The sequence below is a fragment of the Danio rerio genome, chromosome 22 (assembly GCF_052040795.2).
Source record: "Danio rerio strain M-AB ecotype USA chromosome 22, GRCz13ab, whole genome shotgun sequence".
In the NCBI taxonomy this organism is placed as follows: Eukaryota; Metazoa; Chordata; class Actinopteri; order Cypriniformes; family Danionidae; genus Danio; species Danio rerio.
The window spans coordinates 18652033-18672589 of record NC_141042.1 but is presented as its reverse complement, the minus strand read 5'-3'; the positions used below and the strand labels follow the sequence as shown (position 1 = coordinate 18672589).

Here is a 20557-nt window from a genome sequence, read left to right as displayed (position 1 = left end):
TTAGTTCTGAGGGGTTATGATTCATCTGAGTGATTCGAATCGTTTGAATCGGTTCACCAAAAAGATTTTTTTTTACTTGTTTCAAAAACAGTTAACAATAGCATGCAGAAACTTAGACCTTTAGAAAAAGACGGAGATGTTGTTACAATCTGCATAATACATTTTAAGAGGGGAGGAAAAAAATAAATATAAAGGAAACAAAAACAAAACAGAGAAGAGAGGGAAAAAAATCATTGAAAACAAAGACATTGAATGTAATTTTTGACTTTTAAAAGACTTTTTTGTTTTAACGCCCATTTAAGACACAATTTATGACTATATGTCTACGGATTTTTTCCAAAAATGTACACTTGTGAATAAAAAAAAATACTCATTATAATAAAAAGATTAACAATGTACTGAATGCAAGATTTAGAGTTGTAATAAACCAAAATTATTTCAAAAGTATTTAAAAAAATGTTAACCTTTGTCTTTTCTGAGAGATTGATACATAGTTCCGTCCAAAATTGTTTCACAAGCACATTCACAAAAAAGATGAACAATGGTTTGATTTACCAAAAATATTGAGTTACTGAATTATTCAGACTTCTGTACACTGTAAAACCCAACAGTCAACTTTATCAAATGAAATGTGTGTTGTTAACTCAACTTACTGAAAGTTAATTCTACTCATTTGAATTCAAACCAACTGAGTACTGTAAATCCTGATAAGTTAATGCAGCTCAAACCACTTGAGATAAAAAAAAAGTACTGTAAACTTAGGGCTGCACGGTGGCTCAGTGGGTAGCACATTTGCCTCACAGCAAGAAGAGCTGAAAAGAAAATGAATTAATTAATGAACAAATGCTGTGAACTTACTCCATTTAAGTTGAATTAATGAGGTATTTAATTAACTCATTACCTTCAACACTGAGTTCAAAACTCTTTTCAAATGAGTAGAATTAGCTACATTAGAATTAGTACATTTTGAGTTAACTACACTCATTGCATTTGATAGAATTGACTGTTGGGTTTTTGAAGTGTTTACAAGAACGTTGGGCTGGTTTCTTCTGAGGAAATTTTTAATTAATAAAAGTGAATGCTATAAATCTTTATAGGTTACATTCTTTATTCTGCTGATCACAAAGGACAATTTTTGAAGAAGGCTGAAAACCTGTAACCACTGAGGTAAAAAACAAATAGGCTATTATACAGGTTAACAGTTACAGCTTTTCAGCTGTTTTTTTTTTCAATATTTTAGTTTGTGTTCAACAACTTTAACAACAAAACAAAAACAAATTATTAAATGGATAGTTTTTAAGGTGACCAGACAATACAAAAGTCTATTCTAACAACAAGAAAAACTGCCAAATTATAAATAAAGGGGCGCACTGACTCGGTTCATCCAACCAATAATAATTTTCATCCCAACTTGCTCTCAAATGCTATAGGTTCCAGCTCTATTCAGTAAAGATAAGAAAACAGTCACGCGCTTGAAAGAGTCATGGAAGTGAACAAGAACGATTCTTTAGTTCAAAGATTCGTTCAAACCCCCCCGACTCGCTTCAGAAAACCTCTTCCAGATTCTGTTCCAACTCTAATTTTTAAGACGGATGCGAATCATTCACAATCAAAAGTGCTATATCTATCATCAAAAAGTATTGTGAGCATTCGATATCATTCTTTAGACATCGAGGTTGCGTGTGTGTTGAACTGCCATTAAGTCTCCTATTTCAGTTTCACTTTTGCAAACGAATCAGGAAATAAAAGCAGCATGTATGATCCTACAAGCCTGTGAAGTTTAAGATATTATTTCCACATAAAGTGTTAGAAATCCAAGGTAAGACACTATAATTTTACATTAGAACTGCATATAAAATTGTTACTAAACTTGTTTGTTAAAGATATTTTTCAGCATTGCGTACATTTAAAGCAGGTGTAATGATCAGTGATTATGGAAAACCGTCATGACGAAAATGCTGCGAACCACTCGACCACTCTGACGAATAAACAGCGCGGGAATGAGGTCACAGTTCGACCGGCCACTTTAGACAGTGAGTCTGTCACTTTCTACCGTGCATATGGAAGGCAGATTTGAAATAAATCGTCCTTTAAAAGTAAATATGTGATGTAATTGAAGGTAATAATGAGTTTTCATTTTGTCTTGTGTTTAGACCTCTCAATTCATCAACTCGCAGCCCATGGAGAGATTCCACAACTGGAGATACATTTATCCAAAGGTATCCAATACTAATACCAATATCAGTAAATAAATGGTATTATCCAACACTTGCAATATAGTGTGTGTTTGGTGATCTCATACTTGAACAGATAAATAAATCAGTATAGAACAATTTCTGAAACAGTAATAAATGAACATCCAAATGTTTATTCAACATTTGCTGAAATAAATACTGTTGAAATAACCCAAATATAAGGATATGCATAGAAATTAATCGCACAAAGTTCTCTGCTCAACAGTTAAGATGAGGAATAACTAAATATATACCCAACACCTGCTGAACAAAATTAGTTAAAGAAGCTAACTTTAAACGCTCAAAAATTACATTCTTGAGGTGCAACCCTGGTAGAACCCTGGTGCAACAACAATAATGCTTCTATATATAACCCTTCAAGAGCAAAAACCCTTTTTTGATTAAAATAGTTCTATAACTACACTCACCGGCCACTTTATTAGGTACACCTTACTATTACCGAGTAGGACCCCGTTTTGCCTTCAGAACTGCCTTAATCCTTCGTAGCATAGATTCAACAAGGGAGATTTTAGTCCATATTGACATAATAGCCTCATGCAGTTGCTGCAGATCTGTCGGCTGCACATCCATGATGCAAATTTCCCGTTTAACCACATTCCAAGGGTGCTCTATTGGATTGACATATGGTAATTGTGGAGGCCATTTGAGTACAGTGAACTCATTGTCATCAGTCTGATGAGTTGCGCTTTATGACATGGCGCCTAATCCTGCTGAAAGTAGCCATCAGAAGAAGGGTACACTGGTCATAAAGGGATGGACATGGTCGGCAACATTACTCAGGTAGGCTGTGGCGCTGACACGATGCTCAAGTGGTACTGATGGGCCAAAAGTGTGCCAATGTCCCCCACACCATTACACCACCACCATCAGCCAGAACCGTTGATACAAGGCAAGATGGATCCATACTTAGAGATGGTTGTGTGTGAAAATCCCAGATTAGCAGTTTCTGAAATACTCAAACGTTCATGCCAATGTTCATGTCACAAAATCAAAGTCACTCAAATCACCTTTCCTCCCCTTATTCTGATGCTCAGTTTGAACTGCAGCAGATCGTCTTGACCATGTCTAAATGCCTAATGCATTGAATTGCTGCCTTGTGATTGGCTGATTAGAAATTTGTGTTACGAGCAGTTGGACAGGTGTACCTAATAAAGTGGCCAGTGAATGTATATGTAATATCAAGTGCATAAAGAAATAAAGTGCGGATATCCAACAACACTTTCTAAAATGAATCAGTGAATATATAAAAATACTTAAAATATGATTATCTTGCAGACAATTCTCTACTTAACAATCAAGATGAAAGAGGTTTTACACCACTGATGTGGGCTGCTGCATTTGGAGAGATAACGATGGTGGAGTTTCTCCTTCAGAAGGTGAGAATGACACATTTTTACACACTGTGACAAGACAATATATTTGATTTTCAGAATGCATCGACATTCCCTCTTGAATCGACTCAGAGCTTAGTTTTTACCAGCAGATGGCGCTGTGTGTACTCCGCTTGCATCAAATTCCTTACAAATACCACGTGAACCTGAAATAATCATGATTAAATTTAAGTTTTAAGCGAATTACAAGAGTATTCATAGTGAGCTGTGTTTACATAAATTTTATAACATAAAAGCCTAGCTTAGAGCGCCATCTGCTGTTAAATCTAAGCTTCCAATCGATTCAATAAAGAATTGACACAGAAAGATTTGTAATTTTTCACCACATCTCTACATTGTTATATTATTATAGGGAGCAGATCCAAAAACACTTGCTAGAGAAAGGGAAAGTGCCCTGTCTCTGGCCAGCGCAGGAGGATTTGCAGATATCGTTAATATTCTTTTACAGCATGGTGTTGATATTGATTCCTATGACTGGGTAAGGGTGATTTAATTAATTCTAACTTTAAGATGCAACAGAAAACGTTGACATGTTAAAAAAGTCCTAATCATGCCATTAATTTAAAAAACAGAATGGTGGGACCCCACTTCTGTACGCAGTTCGTGGCAATCATATGAAATGTGTCGAAGCCCTGTTACGTAAGTATTATTATTATTATTATTATTATTTTGGACTCTTTGTGATGACAAACTCAAGTAAGCTGTGTGTTTAGGATGTGGAGCAGATATTACATTTGAAGCAGACTCTGGATACAGTCCTGTTGCTCTCGCTGTTGCTTTGGGCCACAAAAAAGGCAAGAATCATTGTTTTTAAAGTACAGTGCATCCGCAAAGTATTCATAGCCTTTGACTTTTTCCACATTTATTTATTTTTTTGTTACAGCCTTATTCCAAAATGGATTAAATTCATACATTTCCTCAAAATTCTACACACAGTACCCCATAATGACAATGTGAAAATCTTTTTTTTATTATTGTTGCTAATTTATTAAAAACAAAACAAAAAAAAAAACTGAAAAATCACCTGTACTTAAGTTTTCACAGCCTTTGCAGTGAAGCTCTGAATTGAGCTCAGGTACATTCTGTTTCCACTCATCATTCTCGAGATGTTTCAGCACCTTAATTAGAGTTCACCTGTGGTAAATTCAGTTGATTGGACATGATTTGAAAAAGCACCTGTCTATATAAGGTTCCAGGGTTGATAGTGCATGTCAAAGCACAAACCAAGCATGAAGCAAAATAATTGTCTGTAGATCTCCGAAACAGGATTGTCTCAAGCAAAAGGCTGGCGAAAGTTACAGAAAAATTTTTGTTGCTCTGAAAGTTCCAATAAGCACAGTGGCCTCCATCATCCGTAAGTGGAAGATGTTTGGAACCACCAGGACTATTCCTAGAGTTGGCTGGTCATCAAAGCTGACTTAGTCAGGGACGTGATCAGTAACCGGATGGTCACTCTGTCTGAGCACCAGCGTTCTTCTATGGAGAGAGGAGAACCTTACACAAGGACAATCATCTGTGCAGCAATTCACCAATCATGCCTGTATGGTAGAGTGGCCAGACGTAAGCCACTCCCCACCTGGAATTTGCCAAAAAGGCATCTGAAGGACTCTCAGACCATAAGAAACTAAATTCTCTGGTCTGATGAGACTAAAAATGAACTCTTTGGAGTGAATGCCAGACGTCGCGCTTGGAAAAAAACAATCACCGCTCATCACTAGGCTAATACCATCCCCTACAGTGAAGCATGGTGGTGGCAGCATCATGCTGTGAGGATGTTTTTCAGCAGCAGGAACTGCAAGACTAGTCAGGATAGAGGGAAAGATGAATGCAGCAATCTACAGAGACATCCTGAATGAAACCCTGCTTCAGAGTGCTCTTGACCCTAGACTGGGGTGACAGTTCATCTTCCAGCAGGACAAGGACCCAAAGCACACCGCCAAAATATAAATAGAGTGGCTTCACAACAACTCTGTGAATGTTCTTGAGTGGCCCAGCCAGAGCCCAGACCTAAATCCTATTGAACATCTCTGGAGAGATCTGAAAATGGCTGTACACCGTCACTTGCCATCCAACCGGATAGAGCTTGAGAGGTACTGCAAAGGGGAATGGGCAAAAATTCCCAAAGACTGGTGTGCCAAGCTTGTGGCATCATATTCAAAAAGGCTTGAGGCTGTAATTGCTGCCAAAGGTGCATCAACAAAGTATTGAGCAATGATACTTATGTACATGTGATTTTTCAGGTTTTTTATTTTTAATAAATTTGCAACAGTTTCAAAAAATCTTTTCACATTGTCATTATGGGGTATTGTGTGTAGAATGTTGAGGAAATAAATGAATTTAATCCATTTTGGAATAAGGCTGTAACATAAAAAAATGTAGAAAAAGTGAAGCGTTATGAATACTTTCCGGATTCACTGTACATTAATATACAAATAATAATATACAATCCATTGAATTTTATTAATAGTCTCTTTAATTTACTTGCAGTTCAAAAACTTCTTGAAGATCACATTCTGAAGCTGTTTCGGGGACCAGTTTCAGTGTCTGAAAACACATGAAGCACTTATGAGACCTTTTAATAACCCTGCGAACTATGTAGCTTTATTTTGCATGAAAGATGTAAAGAACATTGTTTTTCTACTTTTTTGTTTTTATTAAAAAACACTTTTACAAATGTGCAGTTATCATGTGTTGACCTAAAAAGGCACATAATCTGTAGAAACAAAGGAAATAAGATGCGATGGTTGTCCTCTGAGAAGGTTTGAAAAATTTCAAAGCCCAGAGGTGCAAACTTGAAGGGGGGAAAAAGCAGGTTGGCATTCCCGCCTATTCATACTTCCTCTCTGTCCTTTTCTCAAAACATTACAAATCCTTTTCCCCCAGGATATCCAATGTGTAAACAATTATTCTCCCAAAAAAGTCAGTACTGTTTTCAAACACTATTTTCAGCTTCTGCACCAAAGGGGCATCCGGAATGGGAAAACTGTGGGTGAAGAATCAAGGATAAACTTGGGATAAATGGAAGACATGGGCAGTTTGGCCGTTGACCTAGTAGTAAGTTTTTTTTCCACACACTATGCTGAAGTTCAAATGACCATCAGTCTGAGAGAATATGGTGATTTTATGCATTTACTGTATGTAAAACACGAAATAATGTCACACCATGTGGAAGGATATTTGTAGAGAGTTGTTGTCCTCTGGATAGAAGTTTAAAATATGTCTGAGATTCTCGTCTTTGGAAGAACCTGTAGAAGACAAACTATTTAAATTGCTTTTATCCCTGTGATCAGAACTGCAATTGATATGTTTAGTCTATTACAGTGATCAACAAGTCAGATGAATGATTGATTGAATGACTGGTAGGTTAAAGATTAGACAGCTTTGATTTATGTGGATTTATCATTTTATGAAGGTTTTGAATGGTCTTGGGTATAGAAATATTTTGAACAAAAGACTTACGGATTTGGAGTTGAATCTTTTAACGTGAACATTCGTTTTGCATACCAATGAATTAGCCTTTTGAATGGAACTATTTAATTGGCTCAAACTCATAAAGACAATCAGTACATCTAAAATCACATACTATCTGAGTAGGTACTTCATTATTTTAACTGTCATTAAATTTTTGAACTTACTTTAGGACCATTAATTAGTACTGAAATACCTGAGTCAATTACGTAATTTTTCTCCAATTCATACATCTTCTTGAACTGAAAGATTGATCAGTATGGATTCCATCAAATCCACATAATTCAGTCATTTAAGTACTTCTCACATACTTTTTTGGATTGCTATGAATTTGGACATGTACTCGCGTTCCCTATATAGTAGATAAGTGTGTAATTTTGGACAGCAATTGACATTTAAAAACAGTGAACCCTTATAAAATTAACTACGGCTTTCTATATACTAAACGCAAACAAACACTAAAATCACAGTAAACAATTGCTACACCCACCATATTTGTTGTAAAACTATAGCCTAGTTATATAAATAATAATACTAAACATTTACAATAATCAGAGCCGGCCCTACCCATAAGCAAACTAAGCGGCTGCTAGTGGTCCGAGCAGTTTGCTTGCTGAAATCCTTTTTAGTAACATTTTACAGATTATCTTCATTAACAGTGCTTTAGTACTTAAATATTTTTACATTTTCACTGAAAATAATAAAACATTTTTTTAAATCAAAGTTTCATTTCTCATATGCATTCTTGTGGCTCGAGTTTTTTCCTACAAGGTAATCTGTGAGACCAACCGGTCACCACAAGAACGCGAATCTGTGAAGGCATATACCGGATTTATTTTGGGAATTGGCCTGCGAAAATGAAATGAATCTAACATTATTTTTCAGGTGTAGTAAAACTTAAGGCAAAAATGACGACAAGTAGAGACAAGCACAAAATCATTTTTAGCCTCAGTTTTAAGTGCTAATGAGGATGTTAAAAACAATCTAGTAGCACATTTATTGAAAATAGTCAATTACAGATGAATAAACCTCTACCTATATGAAATATAAGTATCTTTCACTGACTGGTAATATTTTTCCCGAGACAGGTTTATAATAGTTATTTCCTAATTGAATTGAATCTTTTATAGATCCTAATCTGTTTACTAAATTAACAGAATATATTTTAAACACTCTAGAAGGACGCAAAGTAGGAATCACTGGTCCCTTTATTAAAGATTGTTTAATCCTTTATTTATAAAGCTGCTAGTTAATAAAACCAGAGCCGTTTTAAAATGTTAAGTATTTATGTGTATAAAGCATCTGTTTTGTGAGCAGTGCTTTTCATATGATATGTGAACGACAGTACAGTGTTACTATGACATTTCCTCGAGTATAAATGACGTCTGGAACTTTCTGTCGTACACCACACCTATCAGAAGGGTACCTTTTGGCAGTAGAAACGCAAGCTTGATAAAGGTGACCCGTACCATACCTCTCAGTGGAAATGGGCCAATACACTAACTTTAAAGCCTCCTTTCCACTGCACACGACAAATGACAAGCGACAGACCGGAAGTCATTCATTTCCAATGGAGGGCAGTCCGGGAGCTGCGTTGAGTTCTGATCATCTCCGTATGCGGAAAATTTGAATCTGAACTGAGCTGTGGATCCGTTGAAATATTTGAACTCCTGCGACTAGACCGTATGCAACCTGCCGACCGGATATGATGCATTCCAGTGTTGTCCAAGCAGATCCATGCGCGCGAGATGAGAAATAAGAGTTTATTTAGTCTTTTTTTTTTGAATGATAAAAAGTCTATATTATAAAAAAAAACTTTTCTGTTCATTATTGTAAGTAAGAAAGTAATAAAAATATATATTTTTAATCTTGTCTCCACATTTCCTCCAATGTTTAACGGTTTATGAGTTTCTACTATTCATTCATCCATTAAACTATGTAAACGCACAGAGAATAAATGCTCTTGCTTTTGCCCTCCTTTATTTCGGACACCTTGAGAATCAGCTTCTCCCCCGTGGTGCACGACAACACTGAATATACTGTGCGGCTGCCACAAGGGGGCGTATTCCGACAGTCATGTCCCAATGTCGCGTGCAGTGGAAAGGCGGCTTAACCCCAACCTAAACGGCGTCACACACCAGATGCGCCGCGCACATGACAGTCGAAAGTATCGCACACCAGACACGCATATTCACATGCTATTTAAAATGAAATTAATCAGATAGCGCTCTGTGGTGCGGCAGAAATATGAACAGTGTCCTGAGTCGTGGCTGGGTGCTGTGGACACCCGCCGACTTGTGGCCCGTGTGCGTGTACCCTGATAGAAATCTATGTTTAGAATTCTAAAATGCATGGCGCTTCTGGTGTGTGATGCTCTTAACAGTCTACTTTTAATCTAATGAGATTACTTGCCATGTAGATGCAATGTAACCTAAATTCAACAAATGGACCTACAAAATAAAGTGTGGCTAAAATCAGGCTTTACTTTTTTGTTTCATTGATTGCATTTAATAAGCAATAAAATAAATGTGTGCTGGTTAGCAATGGCAATACTCCACTATTTAGAACAAGGTAGGGCCCTAAATTTATTCTGCTCTGGGCCACGAAAAGTACAGGGCCAGCCCTGACAATAATAATATTAATAATAATAATAACAACAAATGTAAACTTTTAGTAAAAGAAACTAAAAAGTATATAAAAACAAAGTATATAAAAATGTTCCAATATAAAATTACCCAACTACAAGTGGGCAGTAACCATTGAGGTGTTCATGTTGAAGTGATTTCCCGTCTCCATGGCAAAAGTAATTTCGCTAATTGGTTGGCATTATAGGAGGGAACTTTGCTAGACAATTCCGAAGTCAAACTAAAGCATAAGTGCTTCTACAAAAGCATGGCATCGCTCAACAACCACGAAACTCATGGTAGGTCTGTCTTTAAAGGTATCGCTAAAATCTGTTGTTCGTGCTGACTGACCTTCTAATTTGCAAGACTTTCCCGAAAACCCTCCTTGGAACTGTAGTCTGACCTCAGACACTTTCACATGCTGCGGAAACTCCAACAAAACCCACTGCGACTCACCCTATTAAACAGATAATGACAATTAAACAAACAAACAAACAAACAAACAAACACGGCAGTAAAAGCGTCTACAACCAGGCAACACTAATCGTAACACAATCTCTCGTCAGCAATACCTGGTCTGAATTCCAGCACGTCTCCTCATTGGAATCAAACATGAACTTCTTTCCGAACTGCTTGACATCTCTATTCAGCACAGAACTCACCCTGTATGACAGAGACATCATTTAAATGACGCATTGCTATAGTATACGTTGTGTTATACATAAAATATTAATATGATTATCATTAATACGATAGCAGAGGGACCAAAACACACGTTTTCTACCTGCTTTGCGTGCTGTTACAAATCAATGACTCTGCCATCTTCAAATCGACCTTTCAACTGTGGGCAAAATGAAGGCATGCGCGATTTCACGACAGTAAGGGCAGTGTGTTCACACATCTGCCACTAGATGGCAGTGTCACTCTTTAGTTGATAGTCATGAAAGGATGTGTGCAGAGTCTGCTGTTAAAGATGTAGGAAACCTACAACACCACTAAAATCTTTAAAATGATATACAGTAGATAACCACAGTGTTTTTTGGTGTTAATTACATAAATTGGGAATTCAAAATCAGGCCCTCAGCCTGGAGGGTACGGGTGGTTCAAAATACCAACCTCTCAGTTTCAGAATTTGTCCCATACACAATTTGTCCTATTTTGACTGCTGTTTCATAATAAATTGTAAAAATAACCACATTATTTGGCTGTTGCTTCAGTGTGACTGAGGAAAGTTGAATGTGCTGGCCTGGCCAGTTTGTATGTCCAATGACAATAGGCTACTTTTTAATTTAAAACTTGAGCAGCATCCTTTTTTTCTAATTTTATATGATGTAATAAATTTGTATTTGCAAAAATATGTATTATTCTGTTTTTTTTTTCTTTTCTAAATCTTTAGGAAATGCATTCGGTACATCAAAAAGTGTGGTTGATGACCATCTGACAAGCTAATCCAGCAACAACAAAAAAAATTGCTGCTTAAAAGGTATTTAAACCTCATAATTAAATAGAAAATGAGGCTAATAACTGCAAAAAGATCCATACTTTAAAAAAAGAAGAAAGAAAAAAGAACCACCCCTTTCATCAGGCTGGCTACGAGCCTGAAAGTAGTCTGTTTAGTGGGTCCGAATGTGAGATTTCCAACCAAAATGGTTCTGGGCTCTGTTCTGACAGCGAAATTGAGACGCTGTTTTCATATATACATGGAAAAAAAGTACTATTAAAATGTAAAAGCTATGTTGTTGTGTATGTCAGAGGCTGTGCATCCAATCAGACTCGATCGTATTTTGTGCTGAATCATTTGTTACGGTAGAAGAACCCAAATTAGGCTGCCAACATCATAGGAGGGTTGTTTTGATCCTTGAATATTTTGATCATAACCAAAGTAATAGAAGACATGACAGGTCACATTAAATTCAGATTTCAGAGTAAATAAACACTTCTGCTTTCCTATTTGGCCTTTCCCTTGTTGATTATTTGGCTTAGGTTAAGCCTGCTAATGCCGAAATACAAAGAAATTTTTTTTCATGGATGGTTTTATTAGCTTTTATTGTCATTTAATATTAGTTTACTTCTTCATTTCTTTACAAGTGTATCTTTTACATCACAGACTAAAAAAGAAATGAAAACCACTTATTTTTAATATTATCCCAGCAGGCACAGGACGTTAACATGATATCAGATTGACGTACCCCAACATTGCATTTTGTTTGAATATGAAAGTCATGTTGAAGTCCAACGTAACATCAACCAAATATCAACATCTAATAATGTTACAGCTTGACATTGTGTGGACGTTACCAATATGACATCTATCAGACTTTGGATTTTAGTTGCCTGGCGAATAAATGTCAGTATTTGACATCAGTATAACAATTGTTTAAGATGTTGGCTTGAGGTGAATTTTGGTTACTTTCCAACACAACCTAGAATCAACTAAATATCAATGTCTAATGATGTTGCAGCTTGATGTTGTTGAACAATACCACTATGACTTCTATTAGACGTTGGATTTTGGTTACCATACCTGGAAAATAAGCGTCAGTGATTGATATCAATATGATGTTGATTTAAGATGTTGGCTTGACGTTGGATTTTGGTCACTTTGGTCACTTTCCAACACAACCTAAAATCAACCAAATATTAATGCAATTTTATGTCATTATTGGATGTCAAAATAACGTTGTTCTTAGATGCTGGCTAGACATTGAATTTTGGTCACCTGATGTCACGATCTAAACCTAACCTAATATTGTGTGCCTGTTGGGATTACTAAGGTATTCACTACACATATTGTGCAGTTTGACGAAATGTTACTTTTAATGTCTCGGATTTCTTTCTTATCTTTCTTGAATCAATTACAGCTATAATCTAGAAACTGTGGGTTTGGCTATTTTTGCAATATGTGTGCAGAAAAGCAAGATTGCAGAAAGAAAAAAGTATTGACAAGATTGTATACTTCCAACTTCGAAGAATTATAATTGATGGACATTTAAACAGACTGGCCGATAAGAGGACGAAATACATTTAAACCTCAAGATTGCAATTAAGTGTATTGCTCACCTTAAAATGGCAACTGCCTCACTATATTTACTCACACTTAAGGGATTCAAATTTTTTTTAAATTTCTTTTTTCTGTCAAAGACAAAGGAAGATATTCTAAAGAATGTTGGAAAAAAGTAACCATTGGCTTTTGTAGTATCTATAAATATACATTTAATTACCCCTGTAACGGTTCATATTATTGTGAATGCATAATCGCGCTTTGCAAGAAAAAAAATCATTCAACAGTACGAAATGCAAATCTAGAGCACAGACAGACATCAGAAATGTTCACAAGACTTTTTTTCCTCATAGAATAGTTGTTTGTATTTACATGTAGCTTGGAAAAGAGTCAAATTAGACAGCTTGTATAGTTTGACATACTAAAAGAGCTAATCAGAGGATACTGTAGGTCACTAAAGCCCAATCCCAATTCTACCCCTTAGCTCTTCCCCTTACTCCTACTTCTCGTTTTGCGCGTTCACGTCAAGGGGTAGGGGTGTCCCGAAGGCGTAGGGCTAAGGGGAAAGGATGAATAGCCCTTCGATCGAAGATTTTTCAGGATCACACTTCAATCCAAGGGGTAAGAAAATTTCCCAGAATACACAAACCACAAAGGCAAATAGTTACACCCGGAAGTAAGGAGATCCACAAATTAGTAATTTTTGTCATTATTATGAATTTTTACAACAAACAAACACGTTTTAATATATTCATAACCGATAAAATAAAATAAAAACTTCTAAATTTCGTGATCTATAATCCAAAATAATTACTCCTCTACAGTAGTGCCACAAAATTCTGTTACGTGATGACACTTGAATACCCTGTCAGAAAAGTCTTGTGGCTGGGAATGGGCTTTTTACGGTGTCTGCTATAATGTTAATGTTGTTTTTTTACATATATGGCAACTATGCACAGTATTGGGATTTTATTGTCACATTAGATCGTTATGATAACATAATATATGCCGTCAGTGATTTCCTGAATATAAGTAACAATAAATAAATCAACTGGAATAACTAAAGCAGATAACTACGCGATTGTCTGATCTCATATGAAGCAAGAGCTCACGATGACGTATAATATAATGACGTGTGCAGGTGTTGTTCCAATTCTTTGTGGTAAATTTTAAAGCCCTTTCCCTTTAAACTTGGTTTTAAGGGGCCAAGGGAAAGGGGAAAGGGGAAAGGGTAGGGGTACAAAAATAGAATTGGCATTGGGCCTAAATATCCTTCAAAACACTTAAAACATAAATTTGTTGTATTAATAAACGAGATCTAATAAAAATAAATACTTTAATGACTGAACCAGGGCGAGGCAGTGGCGCAGTAGGTAGTGCTGTCGCCTCACAGCAAGAAGGTCGCTGGGTCGCCGGTTCGGTTCGGCTCAGTTGGTGTTTCTGTGTGGAGTTTGCATGTTCTTGCATGTTCTACAGGGTGCTCCGGTTTCCCAGCCTAAAGACTGTGGGTAGGTTAAATTGTCCGTAGTGTATGAGTGAATGAGATGGGTTGCGGCTGGAAGAGCATTCGCTGCGTAAAAACTTGCTGGATAAGTTGTCGGTTTATTCCGCTGTGGTGACCCCGGATTAATAAAGGGACTAAGCCGACAAGAAAATAAATGAATGAACGAATGACTGAACCATGTATTACACAAACTAAACGAAAACGTTGACCCCCCTGATCATCAATGTATAATTTGTACACTGAGTTGAATGGCTGCATTTTAAGAAGTCTATATCAGCTAAAAAAAAAAGCATCTGCTGAATGAATAATAGAAACTGTTATATCAAAAAGTAGTAGGCATTCAGTTCATTAATTTGTTTTTGAACTACAATTCACAGTTTTGTTCTAAATTCCTAATTAAAAGTGACTTTTTAAACCACAGTTAAATTTTCAGCATCAAAAGTTGTTGAAGCAGAAAAAACATCACATAATTAAAAAGCACAAAATGGGGAAAAAACAATTAAATCGCAAACATTTTCTGTTAAAACAAACAGTCAAATAATTGCTGTTTAACTCATCTTCACAGTTTGGTAAATTACTGAAATATTAATAAATAATCAAATAAATAAAATAACCCTGTAACAGTTTATTTTTATGGTCCATTTGAGTATTAGTAGACTGTCTGGTTAATATCTGTTGATACTACTCCTTCGACAGATATTTATCTGACTATAAGAAAGTTTGCAAGTACATGTGAACTTACACTAAACCCAACCTAACATTCTACTTGTAATCTAATGAGAATTAGTTGGCATGTAGATGCAATGTAACTTAAGTTCAACAAACGGATCGTCAAAATAAAGTGACCAATTACCCTTCCCATTATACAAGCATCAACCTTTCTATTGTAATATAACATATAATCTGTGTGTTTAGATAACTTAAAGCTGTGTTTTTTTAATGAAATGATCCAAAATGTATGTTAATAATTTATTATATGGCCTAATATGTTATTAAATATATTAATTAAGACTAAAGTAGAATTTAGATACTGATTCAGGTCAACAAAAATGCCATTTATAAGTTAATTTGCAATAAACATTTATGTAAAGAAGAAAATCTGTTTAAATCAATATAGAAAATATTTCAGTCATTAGGGTGCACACTAAAGTATGTGTTTTGTAGAAATGTTGGGAACAGTTCTTTTCACTTACATTAGGGTTGTCACTTGTAATTGCTTTTACATTACGCTTCTCTCTTTTCAGTCAAATGATTCTGATTTGCAATCTCTGCAGTTTTAAATCACATTACTGCTTAATTTAACAATTTCTTTCTAGAAAAATGGCAAATAACATGCCTGCAATGTCGCACTTCATCCCATACTAATACCCATTCAATTTCTACCACTTTATGAGCACGCAAGCAACTCTAATTCTTTCAGATGGGATGTTTTTAAAGCTTGTCTGAGTGAACAATAGTTCCCTGTGGGGGGTGTGCTTAGCTAATGCTGCGTTCCAGGGAACTCGCAATTGGGAGTTTTCGTACTTGAAAATAATATCTACACTAGTGTCAGACCTCTACCCAGTGAACTATATAGGGCAGATCGAAAAACCCAGTCTTCATCGAGATGCCTCATTTGACATTACTTCACAGATGATGATGTACTTCAGCAAGAAAATTCATTCATTTATTTTCCTCTCGCTTAGTTCCTTATTTATCAGGAGTCGCCACTGCAGAATGAACCACCAACTATTCCAGCATATGTTTTATGCACCAGATGCCCTTCCAGCCGCAACCTAGTACTGGGAATCAGCAAGATTAGTGCAGAGCAAACTTATGTGAAACATATAAATAAACTTTCAAATACGGTCACAGTAAATGAGTGGAAGCTTTAAAAATAATGTTTTCTGAGATTATAGCTTGATGTTTTATTTTTGTCAGGTGTATTAAAAGTACAGCAAGCATTTTATCTACTTTTTTAGTTTCAGTCATAATTGGCACAATAACATGAAATTAATCTCACACGTTGACTGGAATACTTTGAGATCTAAAAAGGGACAACACAATCTCTCGCAATTTAATTTGTGTGAATTCGTATAAGATCTCATTCGTACAATTTACTACGATTTGCTTTTCCCATAATGACAGGGGGTAATGTGTCTGGTTGGGTGTCACACCTCCTTTTTAAAGTCTTACATTTTCATACGACATTAATATTAGGTTAGATTTAAATTGCAAGCATCTAAGCAAAAGATAATTTTGACATACAACAACGACATGAAATTACGTTGATATTTGGTTGATTTTAGGTCGAATTGGAAAGTAACCAAAATCCAACATCATATTGATGTCAAATACTGACATTTATTCGTCAAGTACGGTAACCAAAATCCAACGTCTAATAGGCGTCATAGTGGTAAAGTCCACACAACGTCACGCTGTAACACCATTAGACGTTGACATTTTGTTGTTTTTAGGTTTTGTTAGAAAAGTAACTAAATGCAACATCTGTTTGCCGTTGGACATTGACGTCAGCTTGCCGTTGGGTTCTGATGTCAACCTGATTTTCATTTCCAAACAAAACGCAACGTCCCATGATGCTGGGTTACAACGTCAAACTGACGTGTTTTTGACATCCAGTGCCTGCTGGGATATGTTTATTCTTATGTACAAGTAGCCTAGCTTAGGTCAGAATTTAAAGGGATTGTTCACCCAAAAATGAACATTTGTTTACTATTTACTATCCCTCTATTGGTTTAATATCTGTTAGAGTTTATTCAGTTCAACAGAAAAGAAGATATTTTGAACAATTTTGGAAACCAATAGCCATTGACTTTTATTGTATTTTTCCTTCTACTATGGATACTAAAGGCTAGCAGTTTCCAGAATTATTCAAAATATCTACTTTTGTGAGAAAAGAAAATCATAAACTACTTCAAACCACTTGAGGCTATGTGAATTTCAAAATAGGCTTATTTTGAAAACGTAGCCCTATATACATTTCTGAAGATCACTAATTATGTAGCCTGAAGTACGTATAGCTGCATTTTATTACCAGTTTGTCCAATTAGCTCGCCATGTATGTCGGTGGAATTTGGTCAATCGGTGCATTTGAAAACCCTATTGATTGGGTTTTGGGAAGAAGGGGGATAGGTCAGTCGATTAATTATTCAATAAGTTAACAGAGGGCTCTGTAGGATTGACCTGAGAACAGCAGGTGCGAATGCCACGCGTGAGAGAAATTTGAGATCTCAAAAAGCGTACACAACGGCCTTTGGTGGATTCGTGAAAACAACTGCAATAAAACATAGCTCCTGGGATGTATTTGGTGCTCTTCAAAAATGTACACAGGGGTATGTTTTTTAGAATGAGCCTGGGTTGGTAATTTAAATTTTTGAGGTGGTGAACTTTCAAAAATCTAAACGAATTTGATAAAAAAGAAAAAAAAGGAGTGAATTCAAACACAGTTTTGGCAAGTAACACAATTAAGAGCTACAGCTCCATGATAGTGCATTAATTAACAGCCACTTTGTGATCAAATTCAATAAGCGCATTGAGTCTAGCACTTTTTTTTTTACTTTCAAATATGATATATAGATGTGATTTGTTTTCGCGTGCCGTGGGTGGATCTGATATTCACAGCCAATCAATTCTTCTGAATACCATTTGATGTGCCACAAGGCACTCCGTGCTTTAATAAGCTGAAAATGGCTCCAAATAGAAGACACATCTGCTTGCTCTAGAGCAATTAGCGACGTGTCTGAGCTGTTCCATGGTTTTTGGCAAGCCTTGTTCTTGTCCCCGGCATCAGAATTTTCTGCTTCAATATTAGCACGACTCATAATTAAACCCTTTAAGCAAAGCATTCGCACAATATGCTCGGCTGCCTCCGTTAAAAAGTGCAGCCGCTCGCGCTTTATTCGCTTACAACCGCAAGCAAAAGATTTCGATTATTGTCTCTTCTATTCGCCACCTTAGAGATGTTGGCAGTCATTATTCAAGGTGAACATACGTGCTACTGCCAGCACTAAATTAAGAGAAAGATTGATGGTTGGGGAAAGGAAGATTGACAAGACAAGGAAATATTCACCATGTGCTCTAATAGCCTATTGTTTGTTAAACAGAAGGCTTTCAGTTACTAATGGATAGGTTTAAGCTTTGTAATGGTGATCTTATAGGGGAATCAGCTTTAAGATGTGGTAGTCAACTAGCTGTTTGTCTATTAGCTGCACATTTGCTCTAATTAAAACCATTTTCTTTCCATTTGAGAGATAAAGCAAGGTCCAGTTAGCGTTTCCGCTGCTTCTTCTAGTCAGCAATTAGATCAAATAGAGTTTTTAAAAGCAAACTCAGTATTCAATACAAGTTAGGCTTAGTTCACAGCTTGAGTGGCATGATATTGATTGCTATATGCACACACCAAAAAATAATCTTGTTTTTATTTTTTATGAAAAGCAAAAATCAAGGTGGCGATGAGGCAATTGCAATGAAAGTGAAGTAAGACCTTTTTTCTGGAAGATTTAAGAGTAGAATCAGCTTACTATTTTTTATACTTTCATTAATTCTTCTGTTATGACATGTATTAGTTGAGGCGTAAAGCAATTAAAATAGTTTTTAAGATGTCATGGCACTTCTTTTCAGTGTGTCATGGTTACAAAATTGGCTACAACATTGCACAGAAAGATTTTAATCCCAATTAAAATCATGTTAGCTAATACATTGTTTTAATCTTCTGGCTATACCAATGGTATAGTAGGGCTGCATGATATTGGAAAAATATGACATTGCAATATTTTGTTGGGATATGAATATAATAACTTCCCCAGAAAACTTGAATAGCTCATTTTGGAAAGAACTCATTATTTTATATTAATTGAGATGATTTCATAGGCCAGATAATCAACATACATTTAGTTGCAGTTTAAAGGGTCATGAAACACCAAAACACATTTTTTGAGCTGTTGACAATCGTATATGTGTCCCACACTGATAAAAACACGATTAGGACACATATATTTTAATAAAAAGTGAAAACAGGAGAACAAGAATTGTTTGGAGATACGGGTCATCAGTGTTGCGTTTATAATTTGCTGCAGTGAAGGTTTTGTTTTCATTTTCCCTCTGTGAGAGCACAGCTGGACTCACGTGTGGATTACAGTGCACGCAATGCACCATAGAAATACATGTCTAAGGAACATTGTTTACCCGAGAGCTTTTCTCATCTGCAAATGGTAAAGTCAGGAAATCTCGTCTCCTTTTAATAGAGATTCTGATCTCTACAGATTTGATAAGTGAGCGAGCAGTGGTCTTTGTTTGTTTATTCAGAGGCAAAGTTAGTTTGTATCGTCAACAGTACTCGTTCAGTGTTTAAAGTTGGACCTTAGTCAAATGATTTCTAATTTAATAAAGTTTACTGTACGTTAACATCACTACAATATTATGGACTGAAAAATCCCCTGTAAATGCTACTCTCCGAATGTAAACATGTAAGCACCTCAATCAAATTTACCATCGTTTAGGATTTTTGCCGCATTTTGTGAAGGGAATAACACACGCGGCTTTCTGACGCTACCTACTGAGTGCATCTAAGTTACGAAAAAATGCGGATTTTTTTTTCTCTCATTCGCCGTGCGGTAACAAACATTGCATGAAAAAGGCATGCTTCAAGAAAGTCCTCGAATCAAAAATCTCGTTTGTCACGAGGGGCATGAATGAAATTCCTGAATGAAAGAGCCAAACTGCAGTTAAAGTCCACCATTTAATAATCTGGCAAATAATTTGATTACTGATGTCCATGTAAACACAGTCACTGGCTTTCTCCTCCGCGTCTGTGTTTGTTTTGCCTGTGTAAAAATCAGCACGTGCCCAAATTGACACTCCCATTTTTATGTACATTTTTACAGACCCTCCCTTTTTCCGTCCTCCAACACTCCCCCTTAAACAGAGCTGGACATGCCCACTTTCCTGACTTTTTCCAAAGTAGAGGTTTGAAACCCCCTGCTAAAACAAGGGGGTTTCATGGCCTTTTAAGGTGAGGTAAACTGTATTCGAGTACAAGTTAAATAATCAAATGCAAGCAAATAAACCGGCATGGTTTTCATTGTATGTAAGTTAAATGCAATACATTTTCATTGTTATAATTACTTGTAAAGAAATTTTTTAAAGGCGTTAAAAACAAATCAAACAAACACTCATCTAATAAGATTTAGCTTCACCATCAATGATATGGTTCTCGGTCAGCTATAATTTCACTTAAATTTCCTGAAGGATGAATAAACTGAAGCTGAACTTGAAATTGCAGATCCTGCAATGTGAATATTGTGAACGATCGCATT

The 20557-nt window shown here is 36.0% G+C and overlaps 3 protein-coding genes across 9 annotated transcripts in view; 2 read left to right on the top strand and 1 right to left on the bottom strand.

Annotated features, from left to right (window-relative positions):
* Positions 1-1546: 1546 nt before the first annotated feature.
* Positions 1547-6320, top strand: rfxank (regulatory factor X-associated ankyrin-containing protein). Of its 5 annotated transcripts, none has more exons than XM_087302186.1 (8): positions 1547-1819; positions 1916-2033; positions 2154-2219; positions 3531-3631; positions 3999-4124; positions 4219-4285; positions 4360-4440; positions 6134-6320. In XM_087302186.1, exons 2-8 carry the CDS (start codon positions 1934-1936, stop codon positions 6202-6204), a joined length of 612 nt encoding a protein of 203 aa, XP_087158312.1. In that variant the 5' UTR covers positions 1547-1819; positions 1916-1933; the 3' UTR covers positions 6205-6320. The 5 variants fall into 5 exon arrangements, with proteins under 5 accessions (XP_087158312.1, XP_087158310.1, XP_087158313.1 ...); XM_087302184.1 differs by having other exon boundaries at positions 1913-2033; XM_087302187.1 differs by having other exon boundaries at positions 1895-2033.
* On the bottom strand, positions 6279-10565 carry nr2c2ap (nuclear receptor 2C2-associated protein). The gene is given in 5 exon segments (NM_001045327.2): positions 6279-6631; positions 6824-6891; positions 10090-10195; positions 10311-10401; positions 10523-10565. Coding segments are annotated over 5 exon segments (426 nt in total). The 5' UTR covers positions 10561-10565; the 3' UTR covers positions 6279-6508.
* ncanb (neurocan b) overlaps positions 9971-20557 on the top strand; it is a 294059-nt gene continuing 283472 nt past the window's right edge. For 2 of the 3 annotated variants that reach the window (XM_087304198.1, XM_087304197.1), the window contains exon 1: positions 9971-10037. The gene's annotated coding sequence lies outside the window, so the exon portion shown is untranslated. Of the gene's footprint in view, positions 10038-11134; positions 11222-20557 lie in introns of all 3 variants that reach the window. The other variant, XM_087304199.1, reaches the window with a different exon arrangement.

Bases quoted from the DNA above. Each gene is read 5' to 3' on its own strand.
- rfxank (XM_087302186.1), top strand. From the start codon at position 1,934: ATGGAAAACCGTCATGACGAAAATGCTGCGAACCACTCGACCACTCTG. The intron at 3,632-3,998 runs GTGAGAATGACA...ATATTATTATAG, and splicing joins TGGAGTTTCTCCTTCAGAAG to GGAGCAGATCCAAAAACACT. The intron at 4,286-4,359 runs GTAAGTATTATT...CTGTGTGTTTAG, and splicing joins ATGTGTCGAAGCCCTGTTAC to GATGTGGAGCAGATATTACA.